The 24304-nt window shown below is 52.3% G+C and overlaps 1 protein-coding gene across 30 annotated transcripts in view; it reads left to right on the forward strand.

Annotated features, from left to right (window-relative positions):
* Positions 1–1456: 1456 nt before the first annotated feature.
* Positions 1457–24304, forward strand: part of LRRFIP1 (LRR binding FLII interacting protein 1) — a 147178-nt gene continuing 124330 nt past the window's right edge. For all 30 annotated transcript variants that reach the window (XR_009009013.1, XR_009009020.1, XR_009009025.1 and 27 more), the window contains exon 1: positions 1457–1592. Coding sequence is in view for 5 of the 30 variants with exons in the window: in XM_057551273.1 (XP_057407256.1) it covers positions 1497–1592 (96 nt within the window). In the remaining 25 variants the exon portion in view is untranslated. The remainder of the gene's footprint in view (positions 1593–24304) is intronic.

The following is a 24304-nucleotide window of genomic DNA, read 5'->3' on the forward strand; positions in this document are numbered from 1 at the left end:
AGGTGACTTCAGGATGGCCCTGCCCTTCCATTCTTCCCCATCCACATTATAGATCTCACCATACCCCAAATATACCAGTAACTTTTGGTCACTGTGCTTCCGCCAGCGCATTTCTTCTTCCCTAATTCAGTACAGACAGCTAACAGTCACTCGGGTCCTCACCCTGGAAGAGAAGGTAATGGCTTTGTAAACCTCATCTGATCCCCCTATTCAATCTTAAACCCACCTTGAGAGAGTGGAAGGTAAAGCTCAAGCAGTCATTCCCTTTTCAATATCTACTTCTTGAGAGCAGCTGATGTTTCAGACCTTTCCCTAGAAGCTGGGGACACAGGAGTGAAGTGGCAGGTCCCAGAAAACACGCTGATGAAGAAGGAAACGCCCACATCAACATGGGGCTTCTGAACGTGCTGTAAGGCTCAGGGGGCTGGCGAGATCCCACAGAGCAGGATCTGACCTCCCCTGAGCCTGACCCGAGAACCCAGCTTTCACCCATCTGGGAGGCCAGACCCCACTTCACCTGGGGCACAGGTCTGAACCACGTCCCTGCACCCACCCCTGGGTGCAAACCCCTCTCTGCAGCCCCGTCCCTCCCTGCGAGCCCTCCAGCGCCCCCGATGAAGTGACCGCTGCCCTGGTGAGGTCAGCCCACGATTACCAGGGGGGACCACCCTCCAGTGCCCCGCCGGCCCAGACCCCTCCAGGCATCTCGAGCTCCAGCCTCCCGCCCCTCTCGCCTCCGAACCCTCCGTGGTCCCTTGCCCCCTGTCCCCACCGGCACCCCAAGCCTTCATCACCCCGTCCCCTGCGCCCACGCACCCCCGACCTCCAGCCATGCCAAGTCCGCTGCCGTTTCCACGCTCACTGTGCCCCAGCGTCTCCGCACCCCCGTCCCCGCTCCCCACTCGCATCCCCAGCCCTTGTCGTCCCCGCGGGTCGCCGGCGTCCTGGTCCCCGTGTCCCGCCGCTCCGGCGTGACCTCGCGCCCCCAGCCCCAGTTTCCACCGGCACTCCCAGTGTCCTTGCGCCACGCGTCCCCGCGCCCCCGACCCCCAGCCATCCCAAACCTCCCGCCATCTGCATGCTTACGGTCCCCCGGCGTCCCCGCGCCCCCAGCCCCAGCGCCCGCGTCCCTGGCCCCCGGAGTCCCAGCGCACCCGGCTCCCCGGTCCCCTCTCAGCGCGTCCCCGCGTCCCTGCGGCCCCCGGCGCCCGAGTTCCCGTGCTCCTCCCACCGGCGCCCCCAGCCCCTGTCCCCCGCGTCCCCGCGTCCCCGCGTCCCCGGAGTCCCAGCGCACCCGGCTCCCCGGTCCCCTCTCAGCGCGTCCCCGCGTCCCCGGCGCCCGAGTTCCCGTGCTCCTCCCACCGGCGCCCCCAGCCCCTGTCCCCCGCGTCCCCGCGTCCCCGCGTCCCCGGCCCGCTGACGCCATGACGCCGCGGCGGAGGGAGGGGCGGGGCGGCGGGAGCCACGGTCGCGCGGCGCAGCGGGCGACGCGGCCGATGGACATGGGCACCCAGGGCTCGGGGCGCAAGCGGCTCCCCAACCGCGAGCGGCTGACGGCGGAGGACGACGCGCTGAACCAGATCGCGCGCGAGGTGAGCGGCGCGGCCGGGCCGGGGCGCGGGCGCTGGGGGCGCCGCCGGAGCTGTCAGGCGTCCGTGCGTCCGCTGTCCGTCGCTCCGCCGGCGCCGCGGACGGGGCGCGGGCCAGGCCGGGACCTCGGTGGGCCGGGCGCCGGTCCTCCGCCGCGGGGACAGGCCGGCGGCACCGACCCCTCCCCCCATGTCGCCAGCTCCCTTTGGCCGCCGCCCCCCCCGCCCCGCGCAAGGTGGCCCCGGGCCGGCCGGGTGGGGGGCGAGCGAGCGCCCCGCTCTGTTGCGCCGCATGGTGAGGGCGATGTAGGCCCGACCCTGGAGGCCCGAGGACAGTCCCCGGAGGCCACATGGCCCTGGCGAAATGACCCGCTCCTGTCGATAACCAGTTGTCGTCTCGATTGACACACGAGGTGCAGCTTGGGCACGAACCGGGGTCCCCGTGAATCTTGTTTCTGGACCGAGCATGCAGACGGGTTCAGGCACGCCGAGAGGTTCTCCTCAAAGTTTCCCGGGCAGAGTTTATTATAGTGGTCATGGTGGTCGGTGATGAACTTGAAGTGTGGCGAACAAAAGGTGCACCGCCCGCGTAGCTGTACAAGTGCCTTTTTCTCCCACAAGGATTCAGCCTTCAGGTTAAACAAACGGTGACGTTGGCAAAGATGCCCAGCAGATTGGTGGCAGCAGCTTCCCTGGGAAGGGGCGTGATTCCTTGGGCCCACAGTGGACAAGCTTGTTTTCTTACAGTATACGCTTTTGTACCTTTTGAACTGTGTACCCAGTGTGCTAACTATAGAGAACGCATATGCAGAGGCAGTGCCACCTTCCTGATGCCCTCTCCTCCAGGTGTTGGAGTGCGATGGAGTTTGTCTGCATGTCATTATTATCACCTGGGAGAACTTCCAGGCGATTTAGGCTGAGGCGTCTGGTTGCCTCAGTCAGCTATTTATGGAGGTCTACTCTGTAACCAGTTCTTAGGTGATTTTGCTTTTATGGACACATGGCTGTCACAGTATTTGTTGACTACTGAATGAATGAACACTTTTGTTTTTCTCCCTATGCGAAGAGAAAGGCTTTCCAGGAAAACTCCTATTCATCCCTTAAAGCCCACGGTAGATTTGTGTCCTCTGTGAGACCTCCTACATCACCCTGGGGCAGAAGTCTCCCTGCCTTCACTCGGGTTCCACTAGCTCTCACTCCCTACGCCTGCTGTGGTAGTCACGTGGCCTCTGCATTATTTGTTCACTGGTCTGTCCCCCATAGAAGGTGACCACCAGGCAGGCAATGTCTTACTTTCGTATCCCCAGAGCTCAACACAGAGCCAGGCACATAGTAGGTGCTCCTACGTCTCTGTTGCATTGCCTGAAAAACAAAAGAGGTACAAGGCACTTACAGTACATTTGGCTAAATATAGACATTTGCTAAATGTAGTAGCTTGAACATAATCCCCACCCCCTGTGAAGACGGTCCTTTAAGTATGTATTTAAACATAAAACCAAACAGGTGTTCTCTGGGAGGCCTGAGGTGACACGATCCGTGAGCCTTGTCTTTCTGGCACTGGTTACGGTCAAAGGAAGGAGAATGAGGGTTCCCTAAGTCCACCGCGTATCTGCTGGATTTTATAAAAACAGACGGAAAAGGAAGGCCAGGGGCTGCTCCTGGGTGGACAGCCTTGAGGTCCTGAGTAACTGGGAACCCGCGGTCCTGCCTCCCAGCCAGGGGACGCAGTTGGCGGTGACAAATTCAGACGTGGGCATCAGACCTGGGCTCGAAACTATATAGAGCTCCTCGCGAGCTGTGCGATCCTACTCAGCCCCCTCCCAGCCTCCATTTTCTCACCTCGAAAATGGGGAAGAAGAAATCCCCCGAGGCTGTCAGGATTAAAGTGAGTAGCAGACATAAAGGGAGTAACTAGCTAAATGCGAGGGCTATTCACACACACATCCTCCCAGTAGAACCAGCCATAGATGTAGTCGTTCCAAGTGCTGAATGGCACGTATCTGTAGTGTTGGAAGGAGCTGGTGCAACACTTGATGTTTTACTACAAATTGAATTCTATTTCCCAACTGTGAAACTTAGAATCACTATTCAAATGGCAAATATCTATTCACCATGAAGTTCTCGAGAGTTCTTATAAAAATTGACAAAGTCATCTTAAGTTGCGTGCTTTCGTGTTTGCTCGTTGATTCAGCAGATACATGCTCTCCGAAGCCCCGTCCTAGGGAGACTGGGATTCAGGGATGGACCTGAAGAGCATCCGCCCTCCAGGAGTTGGGGTCTGACATAGATCAATAACAAAAACAGAAGACAGGCAGAGATCTGAGATTTAAAGGATGTTGTTCCCTGAAGGTTTCGAAATGAGAGAGTTACAATTTATTGACGGGACTAAGAAAGGCAATCAGAGGAGGCCCCCCGGAGGAAGTGGCATTTTGAGTTAGTCTTGAAGCGACAGAAACCCTGGCTTGGACTGGCCTCCACGAGGGGAAATGATTTGTCTGGAGGACGGACTCCCGGGCACCCTCACCAGCGCGGTGACCCCTTTTCTCCGTGGCTCCTCTGTAGCTGGCTCGGCTGGGCCGTCCTCTGCGGGTGGCCTCATCCTCGGGCCGCCTTGCTTTCGGCAGGCTGCCTGCCGCGTTCCCAGGCTGCCCCGCCTGAGCCCACACCCCATCTCTTCCGGTGGCTCTGTCCGGAGAGCTAGAAGCGTCTCCCAGGCCGCCCCTGAGCCAAGCTCTGTGACCAGGACGGTGGCCTCAGCGGCGTGGCAGTGGGGCAGGGGGGGTTTACCCTGTGATCAGTCAGGCCCATCCTGGAAATGGGGGGAGTTGGCCTCCCCCGAAGCACTTGGGGGGGTATGGGGGCCTGGACGAAAACCAGGAGGCCTTAAGAAAGTGGCAGGGGGTGGGGTGGACTCGGGTCAGGCCCCCGGGAATGTGCGCTCAGAGGATAAGTGGAGAGTTCCAGGCAGAGGTGATGGAGTCTGGGGCCGGGTGCCCGGAGCGGCGAGGCAGGGCCCTGCTGGAGAGCTGGCTTCCCTGCTGAGGGCTTTGGACTCTCTGGGCGGGAGCGGGAAGCAGGAACCCAGCGGAAGCGCTGCATTTATATTCCTGCAGTTAGTTTATGGTTTCACTCCAGGCAAGTTTATAGTAAATGGAGTTGTAACTTTAAAACACTGCAGCTGCGTTAGCGCGAGTAGCTTGTTTCTCACTGTCTTGTCTGAGGCGGGATTCAGGCAAGATGTTTTCAGGAAGAAGGTCCAGTAAGCACTTTGCGAAGCTCGCGCAGCGTTTCTCACATCCCAGGGAGAGGTGTTGTGAAAGCAGGTATGTCTTTCTCTCCCACCGCCTTGAACACTCTGCTGATGATTTTTGGTAGCATGCCAAACCTCTCATTGAGCGCTCCGCTGCTGAGTGACATGACCTTGCTCTCACAATGACCGAGGCAATTCAAAGTATTCCTCTCCGGTGGAGACGGCCTTTCCAGGACAAAGGAAGTCGGCTGTGCAAGCTGTGCAGGCGGCGTTAGACGGTCCTCGCAGCGAGCCTAGCATCCTCTCTGCGGCCATGAACGCTGGTCGGTTTCCCTTCCTCGCTCACAGCACGGAGACCTCTCCCATGACTGTTTCCCGTGGCCTCCTCTCCTAGGTGGTCCCACTGGGACACTGCCCTCTGGGCCCATGATCCCCCCGGGGGCGCTGGTGCACCTCCCAGAGCCCCCCTGTTGGAGGGTGTCGACCCCTGGCCTGTGAGTGTGGCTGTTCTGGGCTCATGGCCCCCCTTCACTAGAGAAGTGCCCGTGGCCACTGGGGGGGGGTCACTTTGCAGGGGAGGGGGTAAGACCTCCCACCCCAGGGGCAGCCCACAGCGATTGACCCCGGGATGTGAGGACACAAAAAGCTCCACCCCCAGCCCACTTGCCTCCCAGTGGAACCGACTCTGTGGTGCAGTTCACACTCCAGGGCTCCCCGTGGGAGGGCCCGAGGGCATACTGAGTCCACCTCCTTCCCTGCCCCATCTGCCCCCTCACATCCCCCTGCTGGCCGTGCTCCCTGGTAGATCACTCACATCCAAATCCCTGCCTCAGGCTCTGCTTCTGGGCACCCCAACTTAGGACAGTCTCCATGTCTCATTCTGGGTGGTCCCATGAATAAAGGACATGCTAATCCTAAAGCCCCCTTTCATTTGCTGTGCCCCCACCTCCCATCCTTCCCAAATAGTGCCCACAGATCACCCTGTCTTGAAAGACCCTGACTCTTTTTCTCCTCAAGCCTCAAGGCCATTCGAGGGCCAGTCTGAGGGTTGGGTGCACAAGCCCTTTTGCAGAGTGGCCTGGAAATCTGGTTCAGTTTGGGCCTCCGCTTCACCTTCATCCGGCTCTCAGCAGGTCTGGCCCCTCTGGGGTCATGCAGTCTGGGAGGGTGCCCAGCTGGTGTGACACACGCTGCTGGTACCCTGGTGCAGTCCCTGACCTCAGGTGAGATCCCACCGGCATTTACAACACAGGCTTGTTGCTGCAGCCAGTTTCATTTCATTTGAACCATCACCTTCATACCTTTTTTCCCAGTGAACTTGCTTTTCTGAGGCTGGCTGGTGGATGCAAACCTGTCGGACACTGACCGGAGGGTGAGATCCGGCGTGGCCAGTGGCTTGGGACTGGGGGTGGTATCGGGGCCCCACCTTCCAGGTCGGGAACAGGTGAGGGGCATTCAGCACCTGGCACTGCACACACCGCCCTGCCCCAGACTCTAACACAACTACCGGGCCCTTGCCTAGCTGATCTTCCTAGACAGCCACACGCATCTTGGTGGATCAATAACAAGCATTAGGAATGTGACAAGACAAGCGTTCCAGGCGGATTTTTATCACAGTCTGAGCTGTCCGGGGAATGGCGAGCACCATGCCTGTGACCTTGGGCTGTTTCCGTGATTGCCGACAAGGTGGTTCTGGATGGAGTTGGAATTGGAAACTCAGGGGTGGACAGTCCCACCGGCCCCCGATGGCTTGTGGGCCCCACCCCACAGCTATTTCTGTCATAGGGCCAGCTGTCTCCCTCCCCCTTTTCTGGGTGAATCTTTAGTGACTCATGGGTTCAGGAGTCAGGACTGTGCATGCACGTGGAGGACCTGAAGAGTCCGCTCGGTAGAATGGAAGTCAGAAGACCTGGATTCTAGTGGAGCCTGTTACCTGTGAGCCTTGTCAGGGTTCAGGAGGGGAAAGGGGAGAGATGGGGACTGAGGTTGCTTTTAAGGCCTAAGGTGTGCCGGTACTCCCAGAAACTTCACCCCCGTAGTTATATGATATCCCATCAGAAGAGTTGAGAGTATCTCTATTTGACATAGAGAAAAAGGATCCAAGATGCTAAGGTCATCTGCTAACTAAGAGGTGCCAGTTCGTCGTCCAGGCTGTTTCCTGGGATCAGTGTCCTGGCTGCAGCCAAGGCCCTATTCCAGGTGGTGCCCTGAGGTCAAGCTGACTTGCTTCCCACCTCGGGGACTGTCATCCCCAACTGACCTCTGAGCCATCGGGCATGACATTTCATGGGAGAGTCCCATATTCTTCTCTGCCTTACTGTGTCTCTCCTCTTCTTTTTGTCATCCTTTCATCTTTAAAACTTAATTTTTATTGAATTTATTTATTTATTTATTTATTTATGGCTGTGTTGGGTCTTCGTGTCTGTGCGAGGGCTTTCTCTAGTTGCGGCAAGCGGGGGCCACTCTTCATCACGGTGTGCGGGCCTCTCACTATCGCGGCCTCTCTTGTTGCAGAGCACAGGTTCCAGACGCACAGGCTCAGTAGTTGTGGCTCACGGGCCTAGTTGCTCCGCGGCATGTGGGATCTTCCCAGACCAGGGCTCGAACCCGCGTCCCCTGCATTGGCAGGCAGACTCTCAACCACTGCGCCACCAGGGAAGCCCCTGAATTAAAGTAATATATGTTTTCACCCTGGTCTCGTACTCCAGGCCATTCTCCACACAGCAGCTGGTGGTCCTTTTAAAATATGTCAGATCGTGTCATAATGGCTTTTCATATCCCTCAGTAAAAGCCAAGCTCTTAATGGCCTTACAAGACCCTAAATGATCTGGTAAGTAGCTCCTTGTTTGTAAATAATATGCATATGCACTATTTATTGATTTTTCAAGTTTAGGTACTATCTGCTGGCCCCCTGCTTTGAGGATGAGGACTTGGGGTCTGTAGGTCTAGCTCAGGTCCTCTCCCCACCTTTCTTTCTCCTTATCTTCACACCATAGTTACATTGTACTTTTAGGTTAGATAAATGGTCGCTGGCAGAACAGTAGGCTGGTTAAGAGTATGGGTGCTAGAGTCAGGTTTCCTGGGTTCAGTTCCTGATCCCTCCACTTATTCCATGACCTAGGGCAAGACACTTAACCACTTCGTGCTTCCGTTCCCTCATATGTAAGATGGGAAAATTTTAACAGTACACTTCTCACAAAGTGGTTATACGGGTAAATGAGGTATTCCATGAAAAGACCTCAGAATGATGACTGACAGATGCTCAGTAAACACTAGTGGTGATGATGGTGTAACATGATAGTGTTAACTGCAGAGCCAAGTAGTATACTATAACATTTTTCCTTGCACAACTTTCTGCTTTTTCTGGGGTTAATTCTTTCTTTTTTTTTCTTCCCAACTGCTCATCTCTCTGAATACCTATCATACCTAATTCCTCACAAACTTTTCAATAGAACCCCTCACAATATTATTTTCTATGTGATTAAACAAATCTATCAGTTCCATTTTATTCCCTCCTGGAAATCTACCCGCTGGAGAGCTCTGTCCTCTAGACCCAGTCTGCTCTGAGCGCTCTCAGGATTTGCTTCAGCGGCCGTTCCCTTTGCCGCCATTCTGAGAACTCCTTTTGCCACTCCTTTGTTGTTGTTGCTGCTGGATCCATACTGACTCATTTTGCTGGAGCACATCCTTCAGTAGCTTTCTGAGAGAGAATGCCTTTTCTAAGTGCTTGCATGTCTGAAAATGTCTTTATTCTACCTTAACACTTGATAGTTTGTCTGAGTATAGAGTTCTAGGTTAAAAATAATTTTCCAAAGAATGACAGAGATTTCTATGTATTCTTTGAAATGATTTCCAGCATGTACTGTTAACTAAAAAAAGCCATGTGCGGAAAGTGTAGATAGCATGCTGTCCCTTATGTGAGAAAAGCTGTCATTTGCCTGCATTTACAGAAAGAAACACTGGCAGAAAGTATAGTAAAAGAAACGTGGAGATGTAAGTGGAAACAGATTTGTTAAGTGTAACTTTTCATACTCTTTCGATATTTGAACCATGCGACGGTGTTACCTATTTGATAAAATAAAATAATAAATATCAAAAAGTATAATTAACAAACTATTTTCTACCACAATTTTGAAGACTTTTTTTCCATTTTATTCTAGCTTTCAGGATTGCTTTGAGAATTTGATGCCTTATATATTTTCAGTATCTTGTGTAATATCTGTTTTTACACTCTATGAGCTTTTAGGATCTTCTCTTGATCCTCAGTATTCTAGATCTTACTTTTCCACTTATTAAGCATTCACTGGGTTCATTCAATCTGGAAATTTGTATCCTAAAATTCTGGAAAATTTTCTGGAAATTGTCCCCTTCCCACCATTTTCTCTGTTCTCTTTTAAAGGAACTCCTGTTGTTGGAAATAACTTCCCTTTCCCCCTCATTTTCTAGCTTTTTGTCTTTTGGTGATACTTTATGGGTGATAACTCAACTTTATCTTCCACTCCTTCTACTAAACTTACCTGTTCTGTATTTAATTTCTAAGATTTTTGTTTGTTAGTTTTGGGTCTTTGTTCCATTTTTATAGCCTCCTTTTTGATTCACTAATGCAGTACCTTTTCTTATCATTCTGAGGAATATTCATTTTTGGTTTTCTGGTTTTTCCTGAAAATTTCTTTTGTTCCCTACATTATGGTCTCTTTCTTTTTGTCCTCTGTGTGCTGTGGCCTCTGTCTTTCATCTTGGAGCCTTTCCCAGATGGGTGGTGATCCTTGGATCCATTCAGATGTGATAATGAGGCACTAAAAAACTGTGAGAACAATTTGAGCAAAGGCCAGGAGGGGAGATGCCACAAGATGTGACCAGGACACCACCTGGGGTGCAGTGGGGTGGCTGAAGTGTTGGCACCAGACGTGAAGTCGTCCCTCAGGACACTGGCACACAGCCTGGACTTGAATCCGAGCCCCCTTGTCTTCAAGGCCAGTGCCTTCAAGGCCAGGGTCAGTGTTGGGAGGAAATGCTGCTTAATGCTAACAAGCCAAACCTCTCTAATTTGGTACCTACAGATAGAGTTTTGTTTTTGATTAAGGGGGTAGAAGGGATTGAGAAGAAACTTGAAAAATAATCTGAGACATACCAAGGAAGATGTAATGTCCGTACAGCCCAAACAAGAGAACTAGCCATCACAGTGCTCTTTTACTGAGAGTGGAATCAATGTCAAATTAGGTGAGCAAACAAAGAAAGTTATAAAAAAATAAGATTTTCATAGCTTCAGGCATCAAGGATGATTCATTTATTTGTTTGGAAAATTCTCTAAGATGTGAGGTATACTTTCCATAAAACAAATACAAAATACCTGGAGAGTTTAGGTAGGCAGAATGTGATATGGTCTTGGCAATGGGTAAACCCCTGGATCAGCAAGTATGGAAGGGCCAGAAGCGTCCAGAACCTCCACTGGCGTATTATGTTGCAATGTTTCCACCCACTTCTTGGCTTGGGGGAGTGAATGAAAACTCACACGATGGTCATGATAATATTTCAGCATAAAGAAACCAGGAGATCTACAGTTGCTCGTTATGCTTTTAACCTCCCTCACATAAGTTTATCAGCTTTTCCACCCTTACCCTTGATGGCTTTTTACTTTTCACCTTCTTCTGTGATGTCCCTTAGGCACATGGGAAGATGTGGCATTTTCCAAGTTGACACTCGGAGAGATGGAATGTCCACGTTGATTGAACAACTAATATGACTTCACCCTGGATGCCCTAAGATACTGCTTGAAATCACCCAGATATACTTTTAAATCATCCAGAGCAGTGATGGCCAGTAGGGCTTCCTGTGTTGCTGGAGATGTTCTGTCTCTGTGCTGTGTGTCACGGCAGCCACTAGCCCTGAGCAGTAATTGAGCACTTGAAATGTGGCTAGTGCAGCTGACAAAGTGCATTTTAAATTGTACTTAATTTTAATTCCTGTAAAGTTAAATAGCCACCTATGGTTGGTGGCTGCCATATTGGACAGCACAGCTCTAGAGCAATGATTAATTCTTTGTTGAAATTTGCTGTCATAGAGGTGTGCTCTGTAGTGCAGAAGGTATTGCGTCTCATGATAGGAGAGGAGTGAAATGGGAATGCAGGTGGAGAGGGCTGGCGTCCCACAGGCCGGAAGTCAGTCCAGCGTGGGGAGAAGGTGTGGGGCAGTGGGAGAAGCAGAGTCAGCCTTTTGAAGTCGTGTGTCTGTAGGCAAGTTAGCATATCCGAGCCTCCTTTCCTTTGTCTGTGGCAGAGGAAAAACATTATCCGGTGGTTGTAGTAATGAGCCGTGCTGGGAAATGCAGAGCATCTACCGGGTACCTAGGAGGTGCTAACCCAACGGTAGTTATTTTCTCCCTTCATCTCTACCAAGGGACAGCAGTCCTGCTGGACTGGCCAGGATATGCCTCAGGAACTACTGATGCAGAGGCAGGAGTGAATCCTTCCTTCATAAGATGAGGGCTGGAATGAGAGGCAGGGGTCAAGGGGAGAGAAAAGAGAGCAGTCTGTACGAAAGTTGTGAGAAAAATACAGGAAAGACAACCTCCTGTGTGTCAGGAGGATACAGGCGGCCCTTGGGACTGGTTCAGTGAACTCAGAGTAAAAGCGCTAACGGCTGCTGCTTTAAATACACTCAGTAGATAAGTATTCTTTAGTGTCAGACCCCTGTGGGCCTTCTTATAGGTTAGAGCTTATTACAATTCTTTGGCATTCAGATGGAAAGGACCCTCTGTTTTCAACAGTAGTTTTGCTTCTTGGCCTTGAACTGAAGAACCAGTAGTTAAGATGCCATCAGATTTTTCGAGCTTCTTCATTGTCAGGCAGCCAAGCCTTGCTGTCGCGCCTCTGGTTACCTTCCTGCAGATAACGGGCCATTTCACCCAGGCCGTGTCCTGCACCATTTATCTTTGGGCTTATCTGACCTCTCAGAAGCTACTAAGTTACCTGCCTATTTTTAACCCATGCCTGGAGCCAGCTCCAGCATGAAATGGCCACGCAGCCTTCCAAATCTTCGTTCCAGTTTCTCAGGTTTTTCCTCTTACTTTTAAGTCAGGGTTTCTCAGCCTCGGGATTACTGACATTGGGCCGGATGCCGGGGTGGGGGTGGGGTTTCTGTACATAGTGGGATATTTAACAGCATCCCAGGGGGCAAAATGGCCCCATGGAGAACCCTTGTTGTACGTTCCCCATCTCCACTGGGTTTGTACCTTAGCTCTGAACTGCACGCCTCATCTCCAAAAACCTGCATTCTTTGCCCTCAACTCTTGTCAGTGGCTGCTCCCCAGGAGGGCAAAAAGCACCGGCTGACCAAACCACATTCTCCTTGGTGCTTCCCCACGTAACCCTCCCGGAAATTAGTAGGAAGGGCCTGCGTACTCTGGAAGGCTATGGTGGAGCTGTTTTAGGAAAAGCTGTGCAGACTCAGGAAGTTGGGACTTCAGCTACAAATTTGATTACACTTTGCTGTGTGCCAGAGGGCGCTTGAGTTGATGGTGGCGTGGGAGCAGCGTGGGGAGAGGCTAAAAGGTGGGGGGATGGAATGGACCCTGAACGGCAGGCCTTCGGAAGATGGGTTGGCATGAAGGTGGGGGCTGGTGAGAGGGGGTCCTCTGCGTGGCATCCTGTGGGCCCTCGTGGCTCCCTTCTTCCCGTCGGAGACGCCCGTCTCCCCCCAATCGTGGGTGAGCTCGAGGCCGGCCAGGCCAGCGTCAGGCCCGATTCCGCTGGGACCACAGAGCGACGACGCGGGCCACCAGGCTGTGTCAGTCCTGTGTTGTCTTTCTCTCCAGGAAAGGCCCCAGGCCGACGGCTCAGGCGTGCTCCAGGGATAACAGGGCCATGGTGGCATCATTCACGTGGCCCCCCCATGAGCACTGCCGAGAGCCAGCTCTGCCAAGAGGTCGGGGGGCCACAGGCTTGACCTTCCGAGCCAGCTAGGGTCCAGTCCCCACAGCCCACGGGCTCTGCCTAGTGCCTGCCAGCTTCACGCTGGGGACTCAGCAAGAGACCGAGGAAGGAGAGACGCTGCCGGGCGCTGCCTGGACTCAGCTAAGCACATCCGCCTGTGACCCCGCCATCCTGTAACCCTGAGGGGGGCATTTCCACAGGGACGCCCACCGCCTGGGAGAAGGGGAGCAGCCTGGGAGAAATGTCAGGCCAGTAAGTGGCCAGGCCTGGGATGATGCTTCTGGTGGGCTTGACATGCCCAAAAGGGCAGGGACAGGGCAGCCCCCCACAGCCACGGGTGGGGGTCCAAGCTGCCACCTTGTTGTTTAAGAGCCAGGAGGTCTCTGAGGCCGGGCATGACCCCAGCGCACCCGCCTGCATCACCTGCTCGTGCAGAATCCCAAGTGTGCTGCAGGTGGAGGAACAGGGAGGACCCCACTTCAGCCTCACCGCTGGGGGCGTGCTGGCAGCCCATGAAAACTCCAGACCCCCTGGAGAGGCCCCCCGGATCACAAGGGGGCTGGGTGTCGAGCAACACGGAGACCAGTGACCAGCACGATTCCATAGGGTGCAGATTGTGCCCGTGTCTCCTAAGAGGCATGTTGCTTTTGTCATTCGCAGCTGAACTTGTTAAAATAGATGACCAGACGTGGGCCCTGTGAGGACCGCGCTGCGTGCCAGCGTCTTTGCGGCTCGCGCTCAGCAGGACACCTGCCTCTCCTGCGGCTTTTGCTCTTTAGAGAGTCCTGTGCAGCCTCCATCTCCCCGCTCTTCCTGTTCCCAGGGAAAGAACCGGAAAAATCAGCCGTCCCAGTGGCTCACCACCTCCCCCTCCCGCCCCACGCCCTCCCCCATCCCGGGGCTCTGTTCCCTCTGGATTCCCTTGGCCCGAAGGCCTGTGAGTCACCGCCGAGGCTGCAGGGATGAGACAGGAAGAGACTGTTAACCCCGCTGATGGTCTGTGTTCCATCATATTCCCCTCCGACGTTTAGACCTCCCGCATCTGGGGTTTTACTTATTTATTATTTTTTATTTTATTTATTTTATTTTTGGCTGCGTTGGGTCTTCGTTGCTGCACGTGGGCTTTTCTCTGGTTGCGGCGAGCGGGGGCTACTCTTTGTTGTGGTCCACGGGCTCTAGGCGCGCGGGCTTCAGTAGTTGTGGCTCACGGGCTCAGTAGTTGTGGCTCGCGGGCTCTAGAGCACAGGCTCAGTAGTTGTGGCGCACGGGCTTCGCGGCATGTGGGATCTTCCCGGACCAGGGCTTGAACCCGTGTCCCCTGGAGTGGCAGGCAGAGTCTTAACCAATGAGCCGCCAGGGAAGCCTCCTGCTTCTGTTTTTGTGTACAGTTTGCGAAGGAAAACGCACACATACAGCGTCCCTCTCATTCTTTGAAAATTCAGCTTTAGGATTCCTTTGAGTTTAATACATCTTTTTTACTTAGACTTTTGTTTTGTGAATAGTGTCACAATTTTTTTTTTTTTTTTTTTTGGCTGTGTTGGGTCTTTGTTTCTGTGCGAGAGCTTTCTCTAGTTGCGGCGAGCAGGGGCCACTCTTCATCACGGTGTGCGGGCCTCTCATTATCGTGGCCTCTCTTGTTGCGGAGCACAGGCTCCAGACGCGCAGGCTCAGTAGTTGTGGCTCATGGGCCCAGTTGCTCCGCGGCATGTGGGATCTTCCCAGACCAGGGCTCGAACCCGTGTCCCCTGCATTGGCAGGCAGATTCTCAACCACTGCGCCAGCAGGGAAGCCCCTAGTGTCACAATTTTAATCTATTTTTTCTTTCCTAAACATCTTTTCCAACTTTCCCTAAACAGCATGAGGCAGATAATGAATTATCCTGAATACAGGATAGAGTGGGGAGTTGCCTTGCAGTTTAGCGTTGTGTTCTATACTAGCCTGCTTTTTAAATACGATTTAATATAGAAAAATGTAACAGGTAAAAAGCACAACATATAATATACATCATATATTGTACAGTTATAATTAATTCTGTTTATACTGTTCTGTATTCAACTTTTTAAATTTTGAATTCTGTCGGGTGAAGATACACCTGACCCGTTGGAGGATTTCACGGGCATCGTTTAGATGGTCATCGTGCTTCCTGTCTCGGGCCCTGGCCGCGTTCCATGGTGGATGATTCATTTCTTCCAGAGACTTATAAGCAGGCCCAGCTCTGCCGCCAACTGGATCTGGGACGTGGGTCCTTCGCTGTCTTGAAGCTTCTGTTCCTCAGCTGTAGGATGAGGACGGTGGTGGTTGGGAGAACTCACAAGAATATGCCCATCAGCAGCCGAGGTCTGGGCCTCCCTCCCCACAGAGGTCACTTCCTCTGGGAAGGCCCAGGCCCGCCCGTCTCCCACCCCGGGCCTGAGACGTGCATCCTTCCCAGCGTCCCCAGCTCCTCCTGTCTCACCTCTCGGCTGGGATGCTATGTCCTTTTCTCGGCTCTCTCCTCCCCGGCAGACTGTGTGCTCTCTGGGGGCCGCACCTGGTCCAGTTGCTAGTGAACGCTGCCCCTGGCACACGGGAGGCCCTCAAGGACCACCTGGTGGATGAATGTGAGTCAAAGCATAAATGGGAATTTCTCTGCGGTTTGGTGGTGACTCATATCTTCTTATTAAAATGAAAGCCTTCGAATGTGGTATTTTTCTTCTAAGTGTCAATAAACTACCTTAATTATATGGGGTGGGTTTCATTGGTAACTCATTCCAAGTCCTGACGACCTCATCAGTTACCAGAATAGATCAGGAGATAGCGTTGTTCTATCCTCATATTGGTAACTTCATCAGAATTCATCAGAGAGAGGCCAGCACCACCCAGAAACCACACTGAACTCTGCCACCAAGGCCGGGTCTGTGTTAGTTCCTCTTGGCATGTACGATACTTTTAGTGTGGTGGGCAGCACTGTGGGAAACGGAAACCAGTGAAATGCAATTTTCTCCTGGTTCCCATGATTAGAGATATAAGAAAATCTTTAGGAAACCGACGGAGAAGGTGCAGCACAGAAGACCTGGGTCTGAGGCCCCAGGGTACCATTTACTGGCTTTGCCACCTCGGACAAGCCACATGGCCTCTCTGTGTCCCCACCTGTAAGGTGGGGTGATAATTCATGGTTGGGAGGACCAGGTGAGGGGATCCAGACGTGATGCTTAGGACGGAGAGCCCCTGCCGTTCATCGGGGCATCTGGGTCTCCTCACACACACACCCTCTGAAACCAGGTAGGGGATCATGCTGGCCACAGACCAGGTGTGTACAACGGCCCCCTGCCTGCCACCCACCATAAGTGAGATTTGGACTGAGAGACAAAGGCCCGGCTCCCGTCCACAGCTCCAGGCTCTGACCCAGGCTGCCTGACTGGGGAAGCGGCGGGGCGGTGGGGGGCGGAGCAGGCGGGCCCATGGCGGGAGGGCCCGGGACCAAGTCTTGCTCAGCTTTGGCCTCCTTAACTCTAAGGAGGGGTGACACCCACCGGCCAGCCTCACAGAGTTCACGTGAGGCCCAGATGAGAAAACATGTGAGGTAATGCACACAAGCCCTAAAGGGCTTTGCAAATGTTAAGTCGGTGGTATCCTTGTCAGAAAAGCTGGAAGTAAATTCGTAACACCTGGATGTCTCCAGCCCGGACTGGGTGTTTCTGGGACTCTGGCTCCCGGACTGGGTGCAGCGTGTCCACTGGCCCCGAGGGTCGTGCGTTTTTATTCACGCAGGGCACTCTCTGCCTCTGTTGGTGGTGATGTAGCTTTCTTCTAAACTTGGAGGTGGGAGCCCTGTGAGCCTGGCGTGTCCATCAGGAAAGATGGGAGGCGGAGGGGTGGAGGCAAGATGCAGGAGCCCGTGGCCCAGAAGCTGTCCACACGCAGCCCTGCTCTGGCCTTCGAGGCCCCTGGTCCTTTCAGGTCCATGGGGAGGTGACAAGGAAAAGGCCTAGAGTCACCGTCACCATGACGACCGCAGGTCCCCACCAGGCCAGGCTCGTCAGGGAGGGGCCTCAGAGGGGCTGGCAAGGGGGTCCTCCCCAGCCTTTTCTAGTCTTCACTGAAATCTCTTTATGCCTTAATCCCCTACGGTCTGGCCCCGTGTGCAGTCTGCATGGTATAGGAGGGAAATAAATGTTAGAAGACCCCGTCTCGTATATGAGAGCAGCCCCTGTTCCCTGCACACGCAGGGTCCTGTCACTTACACAGTGCTACTGATTCAAGCCTTTTCTCAAGGACAAAGGAGGGCCCTGGACTCTTCAACCTTTACTTGGACTTTGCAGTAAGTGGTGTCTCTTTGGCTCTGTGCCCGCTCTTGCATTTTGCTGAGTTACCTGTCCAGGAAACCAGCAAGGACCACTGGTCCTCATGGGGTGGAATCAGGTCAGCCTGTCACCCAGATGGGTTCTGGTCCCTCGAGGACATTCACAGAGCTTCTCTGAAACAGTAGCCGTTAAGTTATTCAAACCTACTCTGAGTGAACGAAGCGTGCCGGGCTGGAATTGAGGGTGGCTGATTGTACCTTGGATCAGCGGTTCTCAAAATGTGGCCTCCACACGCAGTATCCGCACCCCTTGGACCCGTTAGCAGTGCTGCTTCTTGGGCCCTCCCACAGCCGACTGAGTCCGAGCCTTGGGGTGGGGCCCCGCTGTCTGTCCTGAGAGCCGTCTGGGTGGTTCTGATACACCCCAAAGTTTGAGAAGCTCTGCCTTCGATAAAACGATGCAATTAGTGAGTCTGATTAGAGAGGTGAAGAACGACCTTTACACTAATATTCCCGATTAGAATAGTAGGGCCTTTTCCTGCTCAAATGCCTGAGGAGTCAGTGGCTTGTTTCAGTAACAAATGTGAATATTATCATAACCTTCAGGCTGGGTGAACCTGCTTGTTGAGGAGCTACCCCCTCTCACAGGCTCCCCTCCATCTCCCCTCCTCATAAGAGCCTGGCCATGGCCGCCAGCCCTGAGGGTCAGCCTCCTGGCACACAGCAGATGCTCAGTTACTGGGGTTAATGGTGAGTGAGTGAGTGAACAAATGAATGGATGGATGAATGAATGAATGATTGGATGGATGGATGAATGATTGGATGGATGGATGGATGGATGGATGGATGGATGGATGGATGGGTGGAGTTAGCCCTACTTCACAGTAACATTTGAAAATACAGATTCTTTTGAAACTAGAACAAGATTATTAAATATCTTTGATGGTCGCTTGGGTGTCAATGAAGATTTTCCAGAAAGCTGTTGCTAGCAGGATCTAATCTGGCAAGGTGTTGACTCCTGAAGTGTCCGTTCTGATTCCCCCCACCTCCACCTTGGCCGGTTTGGTCAGTGACCTTATCCACCGTTCATGTAATAGGAGTTGGAAGGAGAAATAAAGCAGAACTTTCAATCCTTTCCTGACCATGCTTACAATCGTTCCCTCTTCCAACTCCTCCTTTTTAGACTTTTCCCCCTCATGTTTCTCCATTGACTTGTTTTGTGATGTTGGCACTTGGATATCGTCTTTGAATGATCCTAGTGGTGGGCCTTTGGACAGCACATGGGCCATCGGGTTCCACTGCACGTTGCCAGTGCCCCGAGCTTGCACTCCCTAAAAAGACATTCACTGTGTCCAGGGAAGCTCTGCTAAGGTTGATGGCACTCTACCAGGGGCTGAAGTAACTTGGAGCAGGTTTGTAGAACATTCTCCTGTGCGGTTTCCCTGTTGGGGAGCAGGGTTTGGACTAGAGGAATTTAGGTGTATTCATATACCCTGCCAGGTGCAATAAATAGCTGTCTTTGCCTGACCTTAACCTCACCTAAGTGCTGTGGTTCTAAAAAGCCTAGCACACACCAGGAGGAACTGAAAACGTTAGGAGGAGAGTGATGCTGGTGTAACATGTCGGAGGCGGGTTGGGCGTGCAGATGGAAATTAAAACGATTAAATGTTGGGGACGTGCCTTGTAAACCAGAAAGCTTAGCTAGACTGAGCATTAAAAGAAGGCATAACCTGTTCTAAGCAATTTTTTGTTTACTAAACTACAGACTTTGTACAGATTTCCCAGTTGTTTTTTGACTAAAGTCTTCTTTCTGTTCCAGGATCCATTCCAGGATCCCACATTGCATCTTGTCATTGTGTTGCCTTTGCCTCTTCCAATCTGTGATGGTTTCCAGGCACTTTGGAAGAGTGTCAGCTGTGCATTCAGTAGAATGTTCCTCAGTTTGGATTTGCCTGATTAGACTGAGGTTGCGGATTTGGGGAAGAATTCGGAGGTGCCCTTTTGCTCACATCACATCAGGGGCACATGATGTCAGCATGACATCCCTGACGACATCAACCCTGACCGCTGACCTAAGGTGGGGTCTGCCAGGTTCCTCCACTGCAGAGTTACTGTTTTCCCTTTCCCTGCTCTGTCCTCAGGAAGAAAGTCCCTAAATCCAGTCCGTCTCAGGGGAGGGGACTTCTGTTCCACGTCCTGGAGGGAGGGGTATCAAAGAATGTGTGGTCCTAGGTTGAAACCGTCACAGTCATTAGCAGATTTGGAGAGCGATACTTTGAGGCTATGCAGATATCCTGGGTCACCCTAAAGCTCATCAGTGGGTACGTCATTCTTTTTTAAGTGTGAATACAAAAAGCGAGTTATTTGGTGTATCCGGTGAACTTGAGAGTAGGGATTGGAAAGCCCTGTGTGTTGTGGCACCTGACCCGGCCTCTTCCTGGCCACACCCTACGGCCTTTTCTGCTTCTCCTCGCTGTGCGGACGCCGGCCGGGTGGGTCTCTGGGTCTCCTGCCCCTTTGAGTGTTCTACTCACTCACTGCTGTGGCCTGGATACACTGACACCTCCCTGCCCCACACACGGTCCCCCTTCTCCCACCTTCCACCAGAAGGGACGTTTTCCAGTTTTCATCTCCATCTTCCAGTTTTCTCACGGTGCAGCCGGGAGAGGCCTTGCTCCCTCCCCAGTGGGGATGAGATATGCTTGGGAAGATAATTCTCTTTCTTTTTTGGAGGGGGTAGGGGGAGACTAAAGAGTGGATCGTTATTGAATGGAGGTCTTACACGACGAATAGAAAGAATAATGATTTTTTCATCTTAACTCACTGTCACTTTTCATAGTCGAGTCATTTATTGCCTAGTTTGAGATGAGATCTCAGTTTTTAAAAGCACAAGTCTGGCTTAGAAGTGCTCTTGAACATGTGACATTGTAAAGAAATCTATATGCGGAAAACAATCACCTTCAGTCAGCTGAAGCTCATTTTGCAGTTAAACCTAAATACCTGCGGTTCAGTGGACATGTTTTTTGCTAATTTTGTTCCCTGCTTTTCTACTGTGAAAGTGAGCAAAGACTTGAGGGGAAAAGTCTAGTGGAAAGAAGGGAAAATACAGTACCTGTCTTTTAGAAATTATCTTAAATAACAATGAGCCATAGACTGTGAGAAAAATCAGAGAGAAAAATGCAGACCAGACTATTAAAGACAAAATGTCTAAATTGCAGAGAATTATAAACCTTTCCCTAGAAAATGTCAACGTGAAATCCACACAAATCAGCGTTCATCGGATTCTAGAGAGCGTTCAAAATTGCAATTCTCCCTAAGCTCTGGCCTAGTTCTTCATCCTGTGATATGGTTCTTTTTTTCTTTTCCTGAGATTGATTACTCATTGCGGGCACCCTTGGTAGTAAGATCAGAATAACAACAACAGAGGGAGTGGTAGCAGCATTTACTGAGTGGTTAATACCCCTTGATTAACTCACTAGATCTTCAGGGTGACGCTATAGGCCGTGTATAGACTGAATGTCTGTCCCCACCCCAACCCCTGCCCCAAATTCATATGTTGAAGCCCTAATCCCCAGTATAGCTGTATTTGGAGATGAGGCCTCAAAGGACGTAATTAAGATTAAATGAGGCCAAAAAGGTGAGCCCCTGAGCCTATAGGACTGGTGTCCTTGTATGAAGAGCTCACTCTCCACGTGCACACAAAGAAGAGGCCACGTGAGCACACTGGAGAGGGCGGCTGTCCACAAGCCAGGAGGAGAGCCCTCACCATTAGCCACGCTTGGTGGCACCTTTATCTTGGACTTGTAGCCTCCAGAACTGTTGTTTAAACTGTTGTTTAAGTCGTTTATGTGGCTTTTTGTTATAGCAGCCCGAGCAGACTAAGGTTGGTAATATCATTCCCATATCAAAAGTGAAGAGACAGTCGTAGAAAGGAGAAATGACTTGCCTTATCCATCTGTTGGTTTTTCCTTTACTTCTCATCATTTTGCTTTATGCGTTTGGTGAAATCTTCATTTTATAAAGGTTCTCAACAGTTATTAGCTTAATTGTAAACCTACCCAGTTATAGTATACTAGTATTTTCCATGTTTGACTTTTTTTCACATTGAATTCTCTTTTCTTTAGTGTTAATATTTGAAACCCTTGTGTCATCAGGATAGGCTAGGTTTCGATGTAGTAACAAACACCCCAAGCCTGAGAGGTCTGAAACGACAGAAGTTTCTCTCCTGCCCACAGTAGATGCCCATCACAGGTCTGAGGGGCTCACTGTGGCCTCGCAGGGACACTGCCCGATAGTGACTTCCTTCCCAAGGGCTTCTGCTGTCATCACAGCGGTGGGCGGAGCCCACAGTGACTTGTTCACTGGCTCTTAACACCTCTGCCCTGAAATGGCACATGTTTCAGGCACAGGCGGCAGGGAACGTGCTGAATGGCTCCCCTGGCTGATGGGACGGCCTCTGTGCAAAGCAGAAAAGGAAGGAAGACCCGCCCCACAGGTGCGCTGCTGGGACAGGAGAGGGCCCCTCCCCTTAGGTGGGGCAGCCCCCAGGGGGTGTGGCTGGGTGGGGGGCAGGGGCTACGTGGGGCCCTGGTTCTGAGCGTGTTCTGTCCCTTAAGACAGCGCCTGGGAGCACCACGAGGGGAGCTGCGTCTAGTGCCCTCAGCCCGCGTTTAGTTAGCGGTAGGGCCCCCGGGTCCCGGCCCTGGGCTGCGTCTCCGCTGAGATGGGATGGGCCTTGGCCTCTTCTCAGCCTTCGCAGGAATTGTTAGGAGCAGTCGGGGCTGCTGCCGAGACTGCCTTTCAGACTCTTCTTGATGTAGAAGCCACATCTGCTTGTTGAATGTTCCAGAACCTGGGGGAAGCACTTACTCTTTTCCTTGATATTCTGAAGCCCTGAGGGCTGCTCCTGACTACAGCAGCGTCCCAACCTCAAATTGAGGCAGTATCTGAGGACACTGGTCTTTTGGCTTTGTTTTGCTTTCTTTGTTTGGATTCTGACATTACCCTCATTTTGTTCCCGTGTTAAAGTTACATTTGAATGACTTAATGTGGGTGGAGGCAAGGCCTGAGCCTGACCTTTTCCTGCATGTCCCACGTGGCACTTGTGGTTTAAGATTGCAGGAGCCTGGGAGCGGCCACCACTGTCCGGCTCATCTTCCAGGCACCTGCTGGCTCTTTCCTGATGCCATAATTCTCCTCTTTCCCTACTTTAGGGATTTTCTTTTCTGAAAGCATGTGGCAGCTCACCAACGGTGTCCAGAGTGCCCACCGCAGGCTGGTATAAAAGACACCTTTCAGGGCTTCCCTGGTGGCGCAGTGGTTGAGAATCTGCCTGCTAATGCAGGGGACACGGGTTCGAGCCCTGGTCTGGGAAGATCCCACATGCCACGGAGCAGCTGGGCCCGTGAGCCACAATTGCTGAGCCTGCGCGTCTGGAGCCTGTGCCCCGCGACGGGAGGGGCCGCGATAGAGAAAGGCCCGCGCACCGCGATGAAGAGCGGTCCCCGCACCGCGATGAAGAGTGGCCCCCGCTTGCCGCAACTGGAGAAAGCCCTCGCACGAACTGAAGACCCAACACAGCCAAAAATAAATAAATAAATAAATAAATAAATAAATAAGAAAATCCTTAAAAAAAAAAAAAAAAAAAAAAGACACCTTTCAGGTACTTCCCTGGCGGTCCAGTGGTTAAGACCCTGCGCTTCCAATGCAGGGGGCGTGGGTTCTGTCCCTGGTCGGGGAGCTAGGATCCCAATGCCACCAGGCTCAGCCGAAAAAAAAAAAAGAAAAGACATCTTCAGTTCAGAAGACCTGAAGTTTAACCTCGCCTCTCAGGATATTTGCTTTGTGAACTTGGACAAGTCACATGACTCCAACTTTTCTTCGCCTCTCATGCTTTCTGGTGATGAGCAACTGAAACCATTTTTCCTAGAAACCACCTGTGCCCCCATCACCGCCCCAGCTGTGTAGACCCAGGGAGGAATTATCTGGAGAGGGTCCCCTCCAAGCAGGAAGCGATGGCAGGCTGCCATGGAAAGGAAGGAAAAAGCACTGAAATCAAGCAGTTTATTACCTCTCCCCTCATTTTCTCAAATTCCTGAAAGACTCACATCTTTTTTTTTTTTTTTTAAACTGACCTTACTTTTATCAGTATTTACCGAAGTCTGTTAACTTTTTTTTTTTTAAACAACAGCTCCTGTTTATTTATTTATTTATATTTATTTATTTAATTTATGGCTGTGTTGGGTCTTCGTTTCTGCACGAGGGCTTTCTCCAGTTGCAGCGAGCGGGGGCCACTCTTCATCGCGGTGCGCGGGCCTCTCACCATCGCGGCCTCTCCCGCTGCGGAGCACAGGCTCCAGACGCGCAGGCTCAGTAATTGTGGCTCACGGGCCCAGTTGCTCCGTGGCATGTGGGATCCTCCCAGACCAGTGCTCGAACCCGTGTCCCCTGCATTGGCAGGCAGATTCTCAACCACTGCGCCACCAGGGAAGCCCGGCTCACATCTTTTCAGGATTTTTTCCTCTTTCTCCCTTCTGGGTACCACATTGCCGTGAGATACATCCGTTCTGCCATTCTGGCTGCCCCAAAGGGATTCTCAGAACAGCCAGGGCTGAAAACAGAGAGGAGGCTCTCATCCGTTGCCTCACTTCCGTGGTCAGCGGCGTGGCTGCCAGGCCTGTGGCTTCTGCAGGAGCTGGAGGGGAGAGCCAGGACCACAGTCTGGGAGCATCCATGGCCCCCACTGGGGACCCCCACTTAGCTCAGAGCTGGTGGTAGACAGCCCGGCCCCGGACCAGGTCCCTCTCTCCCCACCCACAGAATGAGCGCTATTTAATTAGCTGTACTCAGCTGAGAGCACGGTGATGATAGATGCAATTATAGGTCAACCTGAGGGCATTCTCCTTGTATTTTTAGATTTTATATTCAAAAGGAAGATGGTATTTTTCAGGCCACTGTTGATAGTGGACTGCAAAGGAGCTTGACATTTTTTTACTTTTCATTTTATTTATTCCTCTGTTCACTGCCTCCTTTCTCCCCCCATGGAACAGCCACAGGGCTGGTATGAACCCTGGGTTGTCTTTTTGTTCATGTCGCTGTTGCCTCAGGTATTCACTCCTTCTCTGACCTGACAAACACGTCTTGACTGGCCCCTACAGGTACAGTGTGCTGGGGCCACAGAAGGAGAAGCTGCGGTGCTTATCTCAACAACCTCACTTCCAAATAGCCCTCCGGCCACTGGGCCGATTTTACT

Source organism: Balaenoptera acutorostrata, chromosome 8 (genome assembly GCF_949987535.1).
Source record: "Balaenoptera acutorostrata chromosome 8, mBalAcu1.1, whole genome shotgun sequence".
Lineage (NCBI taxonomy): Eukaryota > Metazoa > Chordata > Mammalia > Artiodactyla > Balaenopteridae > Balaenoptera > Balaenoptera acutorostrata.